This window comes from Heterodontus francisci, chromosome 8 (assembly GCF_036365525.1).
Source record: "Heterodontus francisci isolate sHetFra1 chromosome 8, sHetFra1.hap1, whole genome shotgun sequence".
Classification (NCBI taxonomy): domain Eukaryota; kingdom Metazoa; phylum Chordata; class Chondrichthyes; order Heterodontiformes; family Heterodontidae; genus Heterodontus; species Heterodontus francisci.
Window position 1 is genome coordinate 36,887,176 of NC_090378.1, and position 18,428 is coordinate 36,905,603.

Genomic DNA, 18,428 nt, shown 5'->3' on the forward strand with positions numbered 1-18,428 from the left:
CTGTCTAGTGACACACGTCTACATGTATCAGGACGCCAGACCAAAAGTCAACTGGAACATTCCTTATCTTATCCTTTTTCTTCAATAATTGCCAATAACTTGGCCAAATTATTTTTCTCTGCAGAGCCAGTTTTTTCATTTTCCTTTTAATATGTCCATATTTCAAACTGTGTGTTCATAAGCTTTGCATCTTTATTGAATAGAACCATATAAAAGTTACAGCACAGAATGAGGCCATTCAGCCCATCGTGTCTGCGCCGGCTTAAAAAAAACTAGCCACCCAATCTAATTCCATCTTCCAGCACCTGATCCATAGCCTTGCAGGTTACAACACTTCAGGTGCATGTCCAGGTACCTTTTAAATGAGTTGAGGGTTTCTGCCTCCACCACCAATCTGGGCAGTGAATGCCAAACACCCAACACCCTCTGGGTGAAAAGGTTTTTCCTCGTGTACCCTCTAATCCTTCTACCAATCACCTCAAATCTGTGCCCCCTGGTAATTGACCTCTCCACTAGAGGCAACAGGTCATTCCTGTCTATGCTATCTGGGCCCCTCTTCATTTTGTGCACCTCAATTAAGTCACCCCTCAGCCTTTTCTATTCTAAGGAAAACAACCCTAGCCTATCCAATCCTTCCTCATAGCTGCAACTTTCAAGCCCTCGCAACATTCTTGTAAAACTCCTCTGTACTCGCTCCACAGCAATTATGTCCTTCCTATAATGTGCTGACCAGAACTGTATGCAATACTCCAGCTGTGGCCCAACCAGTGTTTTATACAGTTCCAGCATTACATACCCGCTTTTGTAATCTATACCTCGGACATTAAAGGAAAGCATTCCATATGCCTTGTTCACCATCTTGTCTGCCTGTCCTGCTACCTTCAGGGACCTTTGGACATGCACTCCAAAGTCTCTCACTTCTTCTACCCCTCGCAATATCCTCCCGTTTATTGTGTATTCCCTTACTGTTTGCCCTCCCCAGATGCTATACCTCACTTGTCCGGATTGAATTCCATTGGCCATTTTTCCGCCCACCATATCATTCTGCAGTCAACAGCTATCCTCTTCACTATTAACTACACGGCCAATTTTTGTGCCACCTGCAAATTTCCCAATCATGCCTCCCACATTTAAGTCCAAATTATTAATATATACCACAAACAGCAAGGGAGCCAACACTGAGCCCTGTGGAATGCCACTGGAAACTGCTTTCCATTCGCAAAAACATCGGTCGACCACTACCCTTTGTTTCCTGTCACTGAGCCAATTTTGGATCCAACTTGCCACATTCCCCTGCATCCCATGGACTTTTACTTTTCTGACCAGTCTACCATGTGGGACCTTATCAAATGCCTTACTAAATTCCATGTAGACCACATTCACTGCACAATCCTCCTCGTTACTTCCTCAAAATGTTAGTAAGACACGACCTTCCTCAACAAATCCATGCTGACTATCCCTGATTAATCCGTGCCTTTCTAAGTGGCAGTTTATCCCATCTCAGAATTGATACTAATAAATAATTTACCCACCACCGAGGTCAGACTGACCGGCCTATAATTATTTGGCCTATCCCTCACACCCTTTTTTAACAATGGTACAACGTTCGCAGACCTCCAATCCTCTGGTACCTCGCCTGTATCTAGTGAGGATTTGAAGATGATCCTCAGAGCATCCACTATTTCCTCCCTGGCTTCCTTTAACAACCTGGGATACAACCCATCCGTCTCTGATGATTTATCCACTTTCAAAGGATATCAGACCCTCTTGCACTTTCCCTCTCATTATGCTCATCATATCTAATATTTCACACTCCTCTTTTAATACAATGTCTGCATCATCCGTCTCCTTTGAGAAGACAGACAAAAATCTCATTAAGAACTCTGTCCACATCTTCTGCATCCACGCATTGCTTCCCTTGGACATCTCTGATAGGCCCTACCCTTTCCTTAGTTACCCTCTTGCTCTTAATGTACTGATAAAACATCTTTGGATTTTCCTTGATTTTACCTGCCAATAATTTTTCATGTCCTCTCTTTGCTTTCCTAATTTCCTTTTTTACTTCACCCCTACATTTTCTATACTCCTCTAGGCTTTCTAAAGTATTAAGTTTTTTGTGACCGACAGAAGCAGTTTCTGCTTTATCTTACCCTGTATGCTTCTAGATAACAGGGGGCTTGAGATTTGGCTGTACCACCCTTTATGTTTGTGGGGACATGTCTACACTGTGCCTGCAGAATCTCACTTTTGAGTGGCTAAAAAAGTTCTCTTGAATGCAGTTCAAGAATTTTGTGTCCTTCACATTGTTTGCATCCCAGTTGATATTAGGGTCATTGAAATCCTCAATTGTTATTGCCCTATTGTTTTTGTACTCAAACATTTGTCTACATATATTTGTTCTTCTATCTCCCTCTCGCTATTTGGGGGTCTATAGTACATTCCTAGTAGTGTGGCTGCCCCCTTCTTTTTTTTAAATATTTCTGAGCTCAACCCATATGGCCTCATTTGATGATGCATTTCACATATTATCCCTCCACACAGCTGTTACTGATTCCTTATCCAATAATACTACACCCCCTCCTATTTTATCCATCTCTCTTGCCCGCCTGAAAATACTATATTCAGGGATGCTGAGCTACCATTCTTGCCCCTCTTTAAGCCAAGTTTCCATTATAGCAATGATATCATGTTGCCATGTGCCCATCTGTGCCCTCAGTCTTGTTTTATAATAAATCAACAATTTTGATGTTTATTAAAGAAACCTGGTTGGCAGATTTTTATTCTGAAACTAATATGAAGTATATAAGTGGCCTTATCGGTAACTGGGTAAAACATTTAAATATATGTTGTGACCAGTGGAACTAGAGAAAGACAGTGCATTCCTACAACGTCATTCGTAACAATTTATAGTTCCCCTCTTCACTGAACTCCCTCACTCAAACTTCCGACGTCACACTCCGTGCACTCAAGCAGCACTCAGGGACCCCTGTATTTATACACTCTGAAAAATGATGGTGAGTCAGCTCTGCTAGAGCTTCAAGATAAGTTTAAGCTAGCTACTTAATCAACTAGCTCCAGCTGCTCTGAGCTTGTACATCTGGAAAAAACTCAACTTGCCTCAACTTAAGTAATTTTTAATTAATTGCTAAAAGTAAAAACTAGACTTCCAGGAGAGAGATTAACCCTCCAGATCCCCTCACTCACCAAACTCCCGACTTCACATTCTGTGCACTCAGTTCATGTCATTGAAATGTCATGGACAGGTATAGAAAATAATTTAAAAGGTTAATGGAATGCTGGCCTTTATAGCGAGAGGACTAGAATACAAGTGGGTAGAAGTCAAGCTTCAGCTAAGCAAAGCCCTGGTTAGACTACACCTGGAATACTGCGAGCAGTTCTGGGCACCACACCTTAGGAAGGATATACTGACGTTGGAGGGAGTACAGCACAGATTTACTAGAATGATACCTGGATGCCAAGGGTTAATTAAGAAGGGTGATTAGGAACATAGGAACAGGAGTAGTCCATTCAGCTCCTCAAGCCTGTCCCGACATTCAATGAGATCATGGCTGATCCGTGGCCTAACTCCATATACCTGCCTTTGGCCCATATCCCTTAATATCTTTGCTTAACAAAAATCTTTCTATCTCAGATTTAAAAATCAACAACTGTTCTAGCATCAAGTGCTGTTTGTGGGAGAGAGTTCCAAACCTCTACCACTCTTTGCGTGAAGAAGTGCTTCTTAGCATCTCTCCTGAACGGTTTGGTCCTAATTTTTAGATTATGCCCCCTAGTTTTAGAATCTCCAACCAGTGGAAACAGTTTATCTTTATCTAGCCTGTCTTTTCCTGTTAATATCTTGAAGACTTCGATCAGATCACCCATTAACCTTCTAAATTTTCACGAAAACAGGCTTAATTTGCGTAATCTCTCCTCGTAACTTAACCCCTGTAGGCCAGGTCATTCTTGTAAACCTACGTTGCACTCCCTCCAAGGCCAATATATCCTTCCTAAGGTGTGGTGCCCAGAACTACTCACAGTACTCCAAGTGGGGTCTAACCAGGGTTTTAAACAGCTGCAGCACAACCTCTGTCATTATACTCCAATCCTCTAGATATAAAGGCTAGCATTCCATTTGCCTTTTTGATTATTTTCTGCACTTGCTCATGGCATTTTAAAGATCTATGCACCTGAACCCCTAAGTCACTTTGGACAACAACTGCACTTAACCTCTTCCCATTTGGAAAGTACCCTGCTCTATCCTTTTTTGGTCCAAAATGGATAATCTCTCACTTGCCCACATTGAAATCCATCTGCCACAGTTTTGCCCACTCACCTAGTCTGTCAATATCTCTTTGCAATTTTATGCTATCATCTAGACTGTCTACAATGCCACCTAACTTTGTATCATCAGCAAATTTGGATATATGACTTACTATGCCATCATCCAAGTCGTTAATGAATAATGTGAATAATTGAGGCCCCAACACAGATCCCTGTGGGACACCACTAGTCACATCCTGCCAATCGGAGTACTTACCCATTATCCCCACTCTCTATCGCCTACCACTCAACCGACTTCCTAACCATGTCAATAATTTGCCGTCAACTCCATGGACTTCTACCTTAGTTGACAGTCTCTTATGTGGGACTTTCTCAAATGCCTTCTGGAAGTCCATATAAATAACATACATAGACATTCCCCTGTCCATTACCTTAGTCACCTCTTCAAAAAATTCAATGAGATTTGTCAGATTGAACAAACTAAGGCTGTATTCTCTAGAACCAAGATGATTAATGGGCCATTTGATTGTTGTGTTCAAGATATTAATGGAATTAACAAGACAGATGAGAAACTATTTCGGCCGGTTGGGGAGTCTAGGACGAGAGGACATAACCTAAAAATTAGAGCCAGGCCTTTCAAGAGCGAAGTTCGGAAACAAATTCTACACAAAAAGGATGAGTTCCAATAAGTTTGGAACTCTGTTCCACAGCAACAACTGATACTAGGTCAATTGTTAATTTTAAATCTGAGATTGATGGAGTTTTGTTATGCAAGGTATTAAGGGATATGGGGAAACGGTAGGTATATGGAGTGCGGTCACAGATCAGCCATGATCTCAATGAATGGTTTAACAGGCTTGAAGACAGGCATGACAGGCAGTAGTGTCTTTCACCAGGGTGATCAATATTGTGATGTGTTGAGAATTGGTAAATTATAAAGTTTTGGAAATCTGTGTGCAGATTATGTTCCAGAAGCAGCTGGCGACTTTCTAATGTTAGCTGGCACAATACTAATGTCGGTATTTAGACAGATGCACTTTATTGGCGGGTAGAATAATTGGACATGGCTGTTAATGCAGGGAAGCATAGGTTATTCAACTGGAGCACTGTTCAATAAGCTGCTGCCAATGAGCTCTGTCTGCAGGCAACTGCTGGAGCTCTCCCACTTCCTCATCACCTTAGTATCATCTCCTCCATCATGCTGAAGGTCCATGTCCAATGACAGTTCCATCTGTTGTCCCTGTTGCAGAGTGACATTATGCAGCACACAGCAAACCACTAGCATCAGGAAACACAGAGCTCTATCAGGCAGCAGAATCATTGCTTCAGGAGTCTGATGGTTTGCTCAATGAGGGCTCTAATTGAGGCATAGATCTAGTTGTACTGCAGTTCAGTCAGTGAGCGTAGGTTCCCAAGCCAAATGAGCAGCAAGTTGCCTTGACTAAAAGCAGCCAGCTGGACTTGATGCAGGTCAAAGAGCGAGAGGTTGGGCAAGGTGCAGGATGGCACAAGACGAGAGTGCCATGGCATCTGCCAGGATAGTAGGCACAGGCTTGCATGATGCACTGCTGGTGATCACACAAGTTACTTATTAATGCAGTGGAAACCCTTGTAATTTATGATGACAGTGTAGAAGGCCACTGCGCTTTAGACATGCAATCAATGAAGCGCTAGACTTGGGGGAATCCTGCTGTCTGAGGAAAATCTCCCAGCCCTATCCTAATTCTTCCAGGTACTCATGGAGAGAGTTGTAAAGTTGTTTGCTCTGGCATGAGTTGTTTCGTGCAAGCATGAATTGTAGACTGACTGAGGCTGCCGATGTCCTGCGGCAGCTTGGAAAGAGCCAAGGGCAAAGAAGTTGAAGGCTGCAGTGAACTTGACTGCAATAGGCAAAGTTGTGCTAGCTGTGGCAATTGGTTCCAGGTGATGACATAACTGACGGCTTTCCTAGAAAAGCGCAGCCTAATATCAGCAACGTGTCTCCCAAAATTTTCAGGAATTTTATCCCAAGCACAACAGAGTGAAAATGATGTCTTCCTGATTTGTGGTGATTTGATAAACTGGTCATTAGCAACCAAAATGGCATTTGGGTAAAAAAAAAATCTGGCACAGGACCTTTACTTGCTTATATTTATCAGGCTCCTACTGCTTTTGGATGGGATCTCTGGACACCTAAATTGAGCTCCACCTGAAAATCACACCGTACGTGAAATTGGCATTTTTTTTTGAAAGAGAAAAACATTATGCACTACCACCCCATTTGTGCCAAAGGACAGTGCAACCGAAAGACAAACATCGCCCACATTGTTTAGAGAAGGGGATGGGATCCAAAGGCTGTAAGAAATTAACATACAATAACACAACATAAAATTTCAAATTCTGTTCAACTCACATCGCCCCATCCTATTTTGATCAGTTTGTAATCTCAGGGGCAAATCTTAAATTTCCAAGCAACATTTTCAGTACAAGCACTAAATGAGAGAAAATGTCTTACCAGCTGAGCACCTTGTTTTTTCAATCGATGATCAGAAAGATTTACTATCTCAAAGAAAGTTTTGAAGAGATTAAACCCTACAAAAAAAAGAAAACCAGAATGGGTTTATAGAATTGCTGGTTACTGAGCCAGATTAAAGCAGGGTCCCAAGACAAACAAGAAAGGATTTCATGAGTAAGTTATATGCAGCTGGTTACTAATTTTCCATAGTATTACTTGCTACACTGTACCAGAGTATTAGTTGAATGGTTTGTGCCTGCAATTAGCCACTTCAGACGCTTCCCATAAGCAAGGAGAAAGATATTCTCATAAATCCCATACAACCCCTAATGGTCTGACATAGGAGAGAGAGAATCAGGTCAGCTGCTGCTGATTCATTCACGAGGGAAGTGGTATACAAGAGTAAATAACTTAATATATTTCCCATAAGCATTTAAGTAACTTAAATGACTTAAGTAACCGCTTCTCCATGTCTGGCTCAACTTCTTGAAGTGCAACAGTCAAGAAACTAAGCAAGGTATGGAGTTTGACAGTGAAAACAAGATTTGAATCTTCAATAGCTGGAAAGTGTTAGAAATATCTGAAAGAAATTTAAATATTCTGGAAGCTCAAAGCAAGTGCAGAAGATTAATTTTGAAGATCCATTGGCAAAAGGTGACAAAAAAAGGCAGAAAGTAGTACACAACCTTTCAAAACAGAGAAGTGGATACTTTAACAAGGAAAATTCTATGGTCAGGTACCGAGAATGAATGATATAGGTTTACCGAAACAAGATTTAGACTCTCAATGCAGGGAAGGGATCTTGGTGTAGAGAAGCATCGTACAAAACTATTTTGCAAAGTGTAAACCATCAATCTCAATGTAAATTATTTGCTAAAGACAGCCTAGGGTACAAATGAATGTTTTTACTTTACTACACTTCTATGCACAGAGTTCCAGGAAGAATTAAATTAAGTAAGGCAAAATTAAAATGATGGGGCAAGAACCTAAATTTATATTTATAGCATAAAATGTCCCAAGATGCTTCACAGGAGCATTATGAAACAAAGTAACACTGAGCCACATAGAAATATTGAGAGATGACCAAAAGGTTGGTCAAATCAGTAGGTTTTAAGCAGTGCCTTAAAGGAGGAAAGTGAGGTAGAAAGGCGGAGAGCCGTAGGGAGAGAATTCCAGAGCTTAGGGCCTAGGTAACTGAAGGCGAGGCCACCAATGGCAGAGCTATTAAAGTCAGAGATGCGAAAGAGACCAGAATTAGAAGAGTGCAGATATCTTGGAGGGTTGTGGGGCTGCAGGAGATTAGAGATAGGGAGGGGTGAAGCCATGGAAGGTTTTGAAAACCAGGGTGAGGATTTTAAAATCCAGAGATTGCTTGACCGGAAGCAATGTAGGTCAGCGAGCACAAGGGTGGGTGATAGGTGAACGGGTTAAGACACAGGTAGCAGAATTTTGGATGATCTCAAGTTTACCATGGGTAGACTGTGGGAGACCAGCCAGCGGTGCATTGGAATAGTCAAATCTAGAGGTAACATAGACATGAATGGGGGTTTCAGCAGCAGCACGAGCTGAGACAGATGTAAAGTCGGGTCATGTTAAGGAGGTGGAAATAGGCAGTCTTAGTGATGGCTAGAATGTATAGTCAGAAGCTCATCTTGGGGTCATGACACATGACTGTTGCCAACAGTCCAGTTTATTCTCAGATTGTTGCCCGGGAGCGAGATGCAGTTAGTAGCCAGAGTTTGGAGTGGGGACCGAAAACAATGGCTTCAGTTCTCCCAATATATAAAAGGAGGAAACATCTGCTCATCCAGTAGTGGATGCTGGATAGCAGACTAAAAATTTTGCAACAGTGGAGGAGTTGAGAGAGGTGGTGGCAAGTTAGAGCTGGGCGTTGTCAATGTACATGTGAAAACTAATGCTGCGTTTTCAGATGATGTTGCAGAGGGGCAACATGTAGGTGAGAAATAGGAGGGGGCCAAGGATAGACCTTGAGGGACATTGGGGTAATGGTGCAGAAGCAGAAAGAGAAGCCATTGCAGGTGATTCTCTGGATATGATAGTTAAGAATTGAACTAGGTAACAGCAGTCCCCTCTAGCTGGACAACAGTGGAGAAGGCATTGAAGGAGGATAGTGTGGTCAACCGTGTCAAAGGCTGCAGCCAGGTCAAGGAGGACGAGGAGGGAAAGTTGACCTTTGTCACAGTCACATAAAATGTCATTTGGTGACTTTGATAAGAGCTGTTTCGGTACTGCAGTAGAAGCAGAAACCTCATTGGAGGGATTCAAACATGGAGTTCCGGGAAAGATGGGCATGGATTTGGGAGGCAACAACGGGTGCTCCGGTTTCCTCCCACAAGCCAAAAGACTTGCAGGTTGATAGGTAAATTGGCCATTATAAATTGTCACTAGTATAGATAGGTGGTAGGGAATTATAGGGACAGGTGGGGATGATTGGCAGGAATATGGGATTAGTGTAGGATTAGTATAAATGGGTGGCTGATGTTCGGCACAGACTCGGTGGGCCGAAGGGCCTGTTTCAGTGCTGTATCTCTAATCTAAAAAAAATCTAAAAAACGTGATAAAAGACTTTGAAGAGAAAGGGGAGGTTGGAGATGGGGTGAAATTTGCAAGGACGTTGGGGTCAAGGGTTTTTTTCCGATAGGGGCGATGAAAGCAGATTTAAAAGGAGAGAGGGACAACACCTGAAGAGAGAGAACCATGAGGATCGGCTAACATTGTGACCAGGAGGGCAAGTTGAGTGGTCAGCAGTTTAGCAGGAATAGGGTCAAGGCAGAAGCAGGTGGTTCTCATGGACAAGATGAGCTCGAAGAGGGTATCAGGGTTGACAGGAGAGAAACTAGAGAAAGATGAGAGTTCAGGGCTAGGGCAGTGGAAGCTTTAGAGGAAGTTTGGCTTGGTGGGCTACTGGAAGGGAGACACGCGGTCAAGGCAGCTGATCAAATGGTCTCGATCTCAGTGACAAGGAAGTTCACAAGCTCCTTGCATTTATTGTTGGAAGTCAGGGTGGAGGGGAGAGGGGTTTAAGAAAACAGTTTGCAGTCGAGAAAACAAGATTATCTTTGCATTCTAGGATGATCCTGGAATAGTGAGCAGTTTTAAGCAGCCATGAGCAGGACCAGATAGTGTTTTAGGTGGTCCAGCCAGATCTGGCTGTGGATGGTTAAACCTGTTGTCTGCCACATCCTTTCAAGCCTGCATCACTTGGACATACATTTCATAAATCTTTGTTTCCATAGTACGGGAACCTCAGCACACTTTTTTTAAAGTTCTATCTGCCCATTTCACTCACCAATATCTCTACGTTCCAACTAGACAGACAAATCTCTTAGCTGCATGGTTATTTGGGCACAAGGACATTGCCAGTAGACTGATGGGAAAAACACAAATTATCAACTAATGTGTTTGTCTACATAATAAAAAGACAATGCTTTAAAAGTACTGCATTGGCTGTGAAGCACTTTGATTTTATTTGGTAATACTAGTTAGGTTTAGTAGTTTGGGAAACAGTGAGCAAGTTAATTAAGAAAGTGATTAAGTAATTAAAGTGAATTAATTAATAGCATAAGTAACAATGACAGAACAGGTTATGTTGCAGCTGTGGTATGTGGGAGCTTTTGGATGCCAAGGTAAACATGGCTGCAGAAAGTGTAAGCAGCTGGAGGAATTCCGGATCAGGATTATTGATCTGGAAGCCAAACTGCAAACACTGCGCAACATTAGGGAGGGGGAGAAATACCTGCACATTTTGTTCCAGAAGACGTTCACACCTCTTCGAACATGGTCATCCGTTTTGATCAGCAGTGAGAGATAGGAGGATGTGACCACGAGTGAGGCAGCTAAAGAGACCAGGCAGACAGTAGTGGAGGAGCCTCAGACTTTGTAATTGTCAAACAAGTTTGAGGTACTCTCAATCTGTGTGGACAAAAGCGAGGTCTGCAAGGTGGATCAGCAGACTGGCCACGGCACTGTGGTGCAGGAAGCCATTCAAGTAGGAGGAACAAAAAGGAATGTAATGGTCGTAGGGGATAGTATAGTTTAGTTTAGAGATACAGCTCTGAAACAGGCCCTTCGACCCACCGAGTCTGTGCCGACCATCAACCACCCATTTATACTAATCCTACACTAATCCCATATTCCTACCACATCCCCACCCGGCCCTATATTTCCCTACCACCTACCTATACTAGGGGCAATTTATAATGGCCAATTTACCTATCAACCTGCAAGTCTTTGGCTTGGGGGAGGAAACCGGAGCACCCGGAGGAAACCCACGCAGACACAGGGAGAACTTGCAAACTCCACACAGGCAGTACCCAGAATTGAACCCGGGTCGCTGGAGCTGTGAGGCTGCGGTGCTAACCACTGCGCCACTGTGCCGGGGGGATTGACACTGTTCTCTGCAGCAGAGAGCGTGAGTCCAGAAGGCCCAGTGCCAGGGTTTAGGACATCTGCTCAGGGCTGGACAGGAACTTGGAATGGGAGGGGGAGGATCCTGTTGCCGTGGTCCATGTAGGTACCAACGACATAGGTAGGACAAAAAAAGAGGTTCTACTTAGACAGTATGAGGTGCTGCGCACCAAATTGGAGAGCAGAACCTCAAGGGTAATATTCTCTGGATTATCACCTGAACCACGTGCCAATTGGCAGAGGGCACATAAGATTAGTGAAATGAATAAGTGGCTCAAAAACTGGTGTGGGAGAAGTAAGTTTTGGTTTGTGGGGCACTGGCACCAGTACTGGGGAAAGTGGGGGCTGTACCGTTGGGACGGTCCGCACCTGGACTGTGCTGGGACCAGTGTTCTAGCAAACTGTATAACTAGCAAAGTAGAGAGGGCTTTAAACTAAACAAGGGCGATGAGGGATCAAGCCTGCGTAGACAGACCAAACCAAAGGGAAGAGTCAAGACAGGAGCGCAGAATAATATGGGAACTGAAGATCAGAGAATGGCAGGAAAGGACAGAGAGAAAAAAACGTAATAACACACCAATAGTCAAGTCTAGACTATGCATGTAGCATTCATAACAAAGTAGATAAACTGAGGGTGCACATTGAAGTAAATAAATATGGTCTGATAGCATTTCAAGAAGAACAGGAACCTAGGTTACGGTTGAGGTACAGCACTCTTAATCAAGGATGGCATTGGTGCAATAGTTAGAGATGACCTTGATTCAGGAGATCAGGATGTAGAATCGGTTTGGGTGGAGACTAGGAATAGTAGGGGAAAAGATGTCAATAGTGGGAGTGGTCTACAGACCCCCTAACAGTAACCATAATGTAGGATGAAGTATACAAGAAGAAATATTGGGTGCTTGTGATAAAGGGATGGCAGTAATAATGGGTGATTTTAATCTACATGTAAACTGGAAAAATCAGATTGGCAATAGTAGCCTGGGTGAGGAGTTCATCGAATGCTTCTGAAATAGTTTCTTAGAGCAGCACATTCTAGAACCAACCAGAGAGCAGGTTATATTAGTGTTGGTATTGTGTAATGTGATAGGATTAAAGACCTCTGAGTAAAGGCAGCTCTAGGTAGCAGCGACCACAATATGATTGAATTTGACATCTAGTTTGAAAGGGAGAGTGAGTCTAAGACTGGTATTTTAAACTTAAATAAGGGCAACTATGTGGGCATGAAAGCTGTGCCAGCTGAAGTTAACTGGGTTACTAGGCTAGGAGAGAGATCAATAGAGAAGCAGTGGCAGACGTTCAAGGGGATATTTCACAATACTCAAGATAAGTATATTCCAACTATAAAGAAAAATTCTAAGGGGAGATCCCACCATCCGTGATTAACTAAAGAAGTTAAAGAAAACAACAAACTTAAGGAAAAGGCACATAATTGTGCAAAGATGATGGCAGGTCAGATGATTGGTCAGAATATAAAAACGGCAGAGAATGAGTAGAAGAAATTGGAGTATGAGAGGAAGCTAGCTAGAAATGTAAAAATGGAAAGCAAGAGTTTCGACAGGAATTTAAAAAGGAAAAAAGTAAAGTGAGCGTTGGTCCTCCAGAGAATGAGAATGGGGAGTTAATAGTAGATAATAAGGAAAATGGCAGATGAAATGAACAAATATTTTGCCTCTGTCTTCACTATAGAAGATACAAAAAATATTCCAGTAATATCTGTAAATCAGGAGGTGGAAGGAAGAGAGCAACTTGGTGAAATTACAATCACCAGGGAAGTGGTACTGACCAAACTGATGGAGCTCTGGGCTGACAAGTCCCCGGATCCTGATGAGCTTCATCCTAGGGTTTTAAAAGAGGTGGCTCATGAGGTATTAGATGCGTTGGTGTTAATTTTTCAAAATTCACTAGATTCTGGAAAGATTCCAACAGACTGGAAAATAGCAAATATAACCCCTTTATTCAAAGGGTGGGGGGGGGGCGGTGCAGTAAATAGGTAACTATAAGCCAGTAAACCTGACGTCTGTCATGGGGAAGGTGTTACAATTGATCATTAAGGAGGCTATAGCTGGGCACTTTGAATACCTCAAGGTAATCGGGAATAGTCAGCATAGCTTTGTGAAAGGGAGATCATGTTTAACCAATTTATTGGAGTCCTTTGAAGGTGTAACGTGTGCTTTGGATAAATTGGAGCCCGTTGACGCATTGTACTTGGATTTCCAGAAAGCATTTGACAAGGTGCCACATAAAAAGTTATTGCGCATAGTAGGAGCTCATGGTGTAGAGGGCAACATATTAGAACTGTCAGGCAAGCCCCCACGTGCCAAGAATGAGGAACATTAATTTCGCCACATGAACATTTATTTTAAACAGTTGTTGAAGAAAGAACTTGCTTTAAAAAGCAATGGGAGTATTTGGCTGGACAGAGACATTAGCAAATCAACAAACAGTACTTCAAAAGGACAAAGGGGCTATTCCCTGCTCCCATTTAATTCACAATGGACTTCTGATTACCAGACATTGAAGCATTCCAGGTTAACTACGAAGATAGCCCAATACACAAACAGATGTGGTCAGACCAGTTTAATCACATGACTGGCTTACAGTTGGAGTTTCTTTGAATTTGAACTGGCCACAGGGTTAAAACTCAGAAAGCTGTTCGTTCCTGGACTGGAAAAGACCTCTCTCCTGTCTGCTCTCATCGTGCTCTCACCAGCTTCGGAAACCACTAAAGACATATGAACCCCAAGAGAGAAAAGTCTCCTGTAGAGAACAAGGTTTAAGAAGAATACTGGGCCCCAATGAAAAGCAAGACTACCTACAATCAAGGACCCTACAGCAAGCTCGAAGCACAGTAAAAAAAAAAAAAACCCGCTTCAGAGATTGCCTCAAACTTCTCAAAATTATTTTTCTTCTCTTTTCTGTCTCTATTTGCATGTGCGTATCGCACATGCATGCTAGCTTGGGTGCGGCATGTATCCGTAGGCGTTAACCGAATTAGAGTTTAAGTTTAATGTTTAATAAACTTCTCTTTTCCTCTTTAAACCTGGTGTGCTGATTTCTTTGCCTTATAATTGGAAAGCTGTGAACAAGGATTCACAAAAAGGGAGCTCAAAACACCGTTTATAATTAAACGATGTTACAATAAGACCAGGTGAAGACAGTAAAAGACCCCATGACACATCTCTTACCTGGTCATAACAGCATGGCTAGAAGATTGGCTGGCTGGCAGAAAACAGAGTATATATAAATGGGTCCTTTTCTGATTGGCAGGATGCGATGAGTGGAATCCCTCAGGGGTTTGTGCTGGGGCCTCAACTTTTTTCAATTTATATCTATGACTTAGATGAGGGGAGCGATGGCATAATAGATAAAGTTGCAGATGACACAAAGATAGGAAGGAAAATATGTTGTGAAGACAGAGTCATAGAGATACAGCACTGAAACAGGCCCTTCGGCCCACCGAGTCTGTGCCAACCAGCAACCACCCATTTATACTAATCCTACAATAATCCCATATTCCCTACCACATCCCTACCTTCCCTCAATTCTCCTACCACCTACCTACACTACGGGAAATTTACAATGGCCAATTTACCTATCAACCTGAAAGTCTTTGGCTGTGGGAGGAAACCGGAGCATCCAGCGGAAACCCACGTGGTCACAGAACTTGCAAACTCCACACAGTACCCGGAACTGAACCCGGGTCACTGGAGCTGTGAGACTGCGCCACTGTGCCACCCTAAGACATAAGGAGGTGGCAGACTGATATTGATAGGTTGAGTGATTGGGCAAAAATCTGGCAGATGGAGTATAATGTGGGAAAATGTGAAGTTGTTCACTTTCACAGAAAGAATAAAAAAAAACAGAGTATTACTTGAATGGAGAACGACTGCAGAACTCCGAGGTGCAGAGGGATCTAGGTGTTCTTGTGCATGAATCACAAAAAGTTAGTATGCAGGTACAGCATGTAATAAAGGCGGCTAATGGAATGCTACCCTTTATTACGAGGGGAATTGAAAATAAAAGTAAGGATGTTATGCTTCAGTTATACAGGGCATTGGCGAGACCACATCTCGAATAGTGTGCGCAGTTTTGGTCTCCTTATTTAAGGAAGGATGTGAATGTACTGGAGGCAATTCAGAGGAGGTTTACTAGATTGATACCTGGAATGAGCAGGTTGTTTTAGGAGGAAAGGTTGGACAGACTGAGCTTGTTTTCGCTGGAGTTTAGAAGAGTGAAGGGAGACTTGATTGAAGTATATAAGATCCTGAATGGTCTTGACAAGGTGAATGTGGAAAGGATGTTTCCTCTTGTGAGGGAGTCCAGAACTCGGGAGCACTGTTTTAAAATTAGCGGTAGCCCTTTTAGGAGAGATGAGGAAAATCATTTTCTCCTGGAGGGTTTTGCAACTTTGGAACTCTGTGCCTCAGAAGGTGGTGAAGGCAGGGTCATTGAATATTCTTAAGGTGGGGGTAGATAGATTCTTGTTAGGCAAGGGAATCAAAGGTTATCAGGGGTAGATGGGAGTGTGGAATTCGAGACACAAACAGATCAGCCATGCTCCTCTTGAATGGCGCAGCAGGCTAGAGGGGCCGAGTGGCCAGCTTCTGCTCCAAATTTAGTTTAGTTTAGAGATACAGCACTGAAACAGGCCCTTCGGCCCACCGAGTCTGTGCCGACCATCAACCACCCATTTATACTAATCCTACACTAATTCCATATTCCTACCACATCCCCACCCGTCCCCTATATTTCCCTACCACCTACCTATACTAGGGGCAATTTATAATGGCCAATTTACCTATCAACCTGCAAGTCTTTGGCATGTGGGAGGAAACCGGAGCAGCCGGAGGAAACCCACGCAGACACAGAGAGAACTTGCAAACTCCACACAGGCAGTACCCAGAATTGAACCCGGGTCGCTGGAGCTGTGAGGCTGCGGTGCTAACCACTGCGCCAAATTCATTTGTTCGTATGAAACATCCCAAGGATTTAAAATGCACAAAACAAATGGAAGCTCATTTATTCTTCATATATAAATTGTCAACCACATACCGTTCATGGTGATCTCATATGGTTCCAGCTTGAGGATTTTCTCCTTAAAAAGCTGTTGTTGAATATCACTCTCCAAGTCGCCGTGTCCTTTGGTAAACCATTCAAAACACAACTGGAGAAAATTTGTTCAGAGGATTATTAAACTTTCAAAGCACTGTCTGGCGTTTCCTTTGAAAAATACTGACATTTACATGCAACAGATCTTCCAGATTGTACTAATCTACTGGTGCCTTTAAAGAAAAAGCAATCTACAAATAGCCCTAAATGTAGAAGCAGTGAGATCAACAATGCCAGATTCACTTCTGGCAAGGACTGAATGTAAACCGAGGTTCCAAAGTTAACTGCCAGGTCAACTCATTAAAGGAGGAACATCCAGAGATGTGATAACAGTAGAGAGTACATCAAATCATGCAGATTGATAAATAATGCAAGAACATTATACCTCTCGATCCAGTTCACAAATATCTGTTCCAGACACCAGGCACTCCCAAATCTCCTTGGCGCGATTCCAGCCTATGTAAAGACTGGCTTCTTGAAGGAAAAATGCAAGAAACCTCAGGTGCGCTTCTAGGTACTATGAAAGAAACAGAGACAAGATCGCAAAATTTTGTTAGAACTGAAGCAACTGCAGAAGAATTACTGTTGTTCCCCCAGGTGTATAAATTTCACCAACACTTATTTCTCAAACACAAAAACAAATTATTTGATCATTATCACATTGCTGTTTGTAAGAGTTTGCTGTATGCAAATTGGGTGCCATGTTTCCTACATTACAACAGTGACTACACTTCAAAAATTGCAAAGCACTTTGAGATGTCCGGTGGTCATGAAAAGTGCTATATAAATGCAAGTTTTTTTTTACATGGCTTTAGGTGCTACACTAGGAAATCATTTATACAGAAAAATTGTGGAAACTTGGTAAGATGCTATTACAAAATGAGGAAGTCGTATTAATATAAAAGCAAAATACTGCGGATGCTGGAAATCTGAAACAAAAACAAGAAATGCTGGATTCACTCAGCAAGTCTGGCAGCATCTGTGGAAAGAGAAGCAGAGTTAACATTTCGGGTCAGTGACCCAGAAGGCTCACTGACCCGAAACGTTAAGTCGTATTAATATATTGGGGAGAAGATACATGCTGCAGTGGATCATGGCTTAATTAGGACCAAAATGGAGCAAAAAAAAAATCTAAGAAAAACACTCTTAAAACATGGAGTTTCTTGAGAGAGTGAAATAAGACCACTTAATCCAGCAAACCAGTTTCATCCAAGCATATGCATGATTATATCAAAGATTTCCCTCCCATGCCATCTGTTGACCACCTACTTTAGGGACATTGATTTTCTCCCCTAATCTCCCCTGCAAATAAAAATTAGGCAGTGTTAAAACTCTCCCTCAATAGGTATCAATTAAGCTCCTTTTTATAGTTGTCAATTGACCTCACATCTCCCTTTTCTGGGAGTTAGTTCTACATGTACTTATCTGTTGGGATAAATGGTCTAACTTCTAACCTTGCTCAAAGCTTGTTTTTGTTTTACCTCTACCCTCTAATGCTATGCTTGCTGTCCAAGAATTCCAGTTTGTTTATATATTTTTAATTTTAAAGACTTAGATTTTTCTTCAATTTAGCAAATATAGACTTATCACTTGAGCCTTACTCCACAATTTAGTCTCCTAATATTGGAAATCATTCTGGCCACTCTGCTGAACCTTTTCTAAATAAATCTGACAAAAAAAGTTAATTGTTGGAAATAGATTGCACATCAGTTAGCATCTGCAACAAGAAAAATAAATCAAATGAGTTCTGATGAAGGGTTACATCTATAACATTAACTTGCCTTCTCTCTTCACAGGACACTAACTAATCTGTGCATTTCCACTGTTTTCCAATTAAAAGTCAAACCACAATTATCAAATGAAAAAAGTGAGAAAACCAATGGGATTAAAGCACAGATAAAAAAGCCTCTTTCCCGAATATTAAGCTAATGAGGGAGGAAGCTAAATATTGTACATTCTTAATTGAAGAACCAAATAACATTGCCATCTCAATTTAGTGAGCCCATTTCTTACTCATGGTTAAACAGATCTCACAGCAGTAGTGCTTGAACAAGGTTTTAAAGTTAAAACCAGAAATATAAAATTGAAGCATGATCTTTTCATTCAACAA

The 18,428-nt window shown here is 42.1% G+C and overlaps 1 protein-coding gene across 3 annotated transcripts in view; it reads right to left on the bottom strand.

Annotated features, from left to right (window-relative positions):
- The window catches only part of usp24 (ubiquitin specific peptidase 24), a 213,772-nt gene that overhangs the window by 124,617 nt on the left and 70,727 nt on the right, over positions 1 to 18,428 (bottom strand). For all 3 annotated transcript variants that reach the window (XM_068036963.1, XM_068036962.1, XM_068036965.1), the window contains 3 exons: positions 16,704 to 16,835; positions 16,262 to 16,373; positions 6,779 to 6,855 (listed from right to left, as the gene is read on the bottom strand). In XM_068036963.1, coding sequence (XP_067893064.1) covers positions 6,779 to 6,855; positions 16,262 to 16,373; positions 16,704 to 16,835 — 321 coding nt within the window. The remainder of the gene's footprint in view (positions 1 to 6,778; positions 6,856 to 16,261; positions 16,374 to 16,703; positions 16,836 to 18,428) is intronic.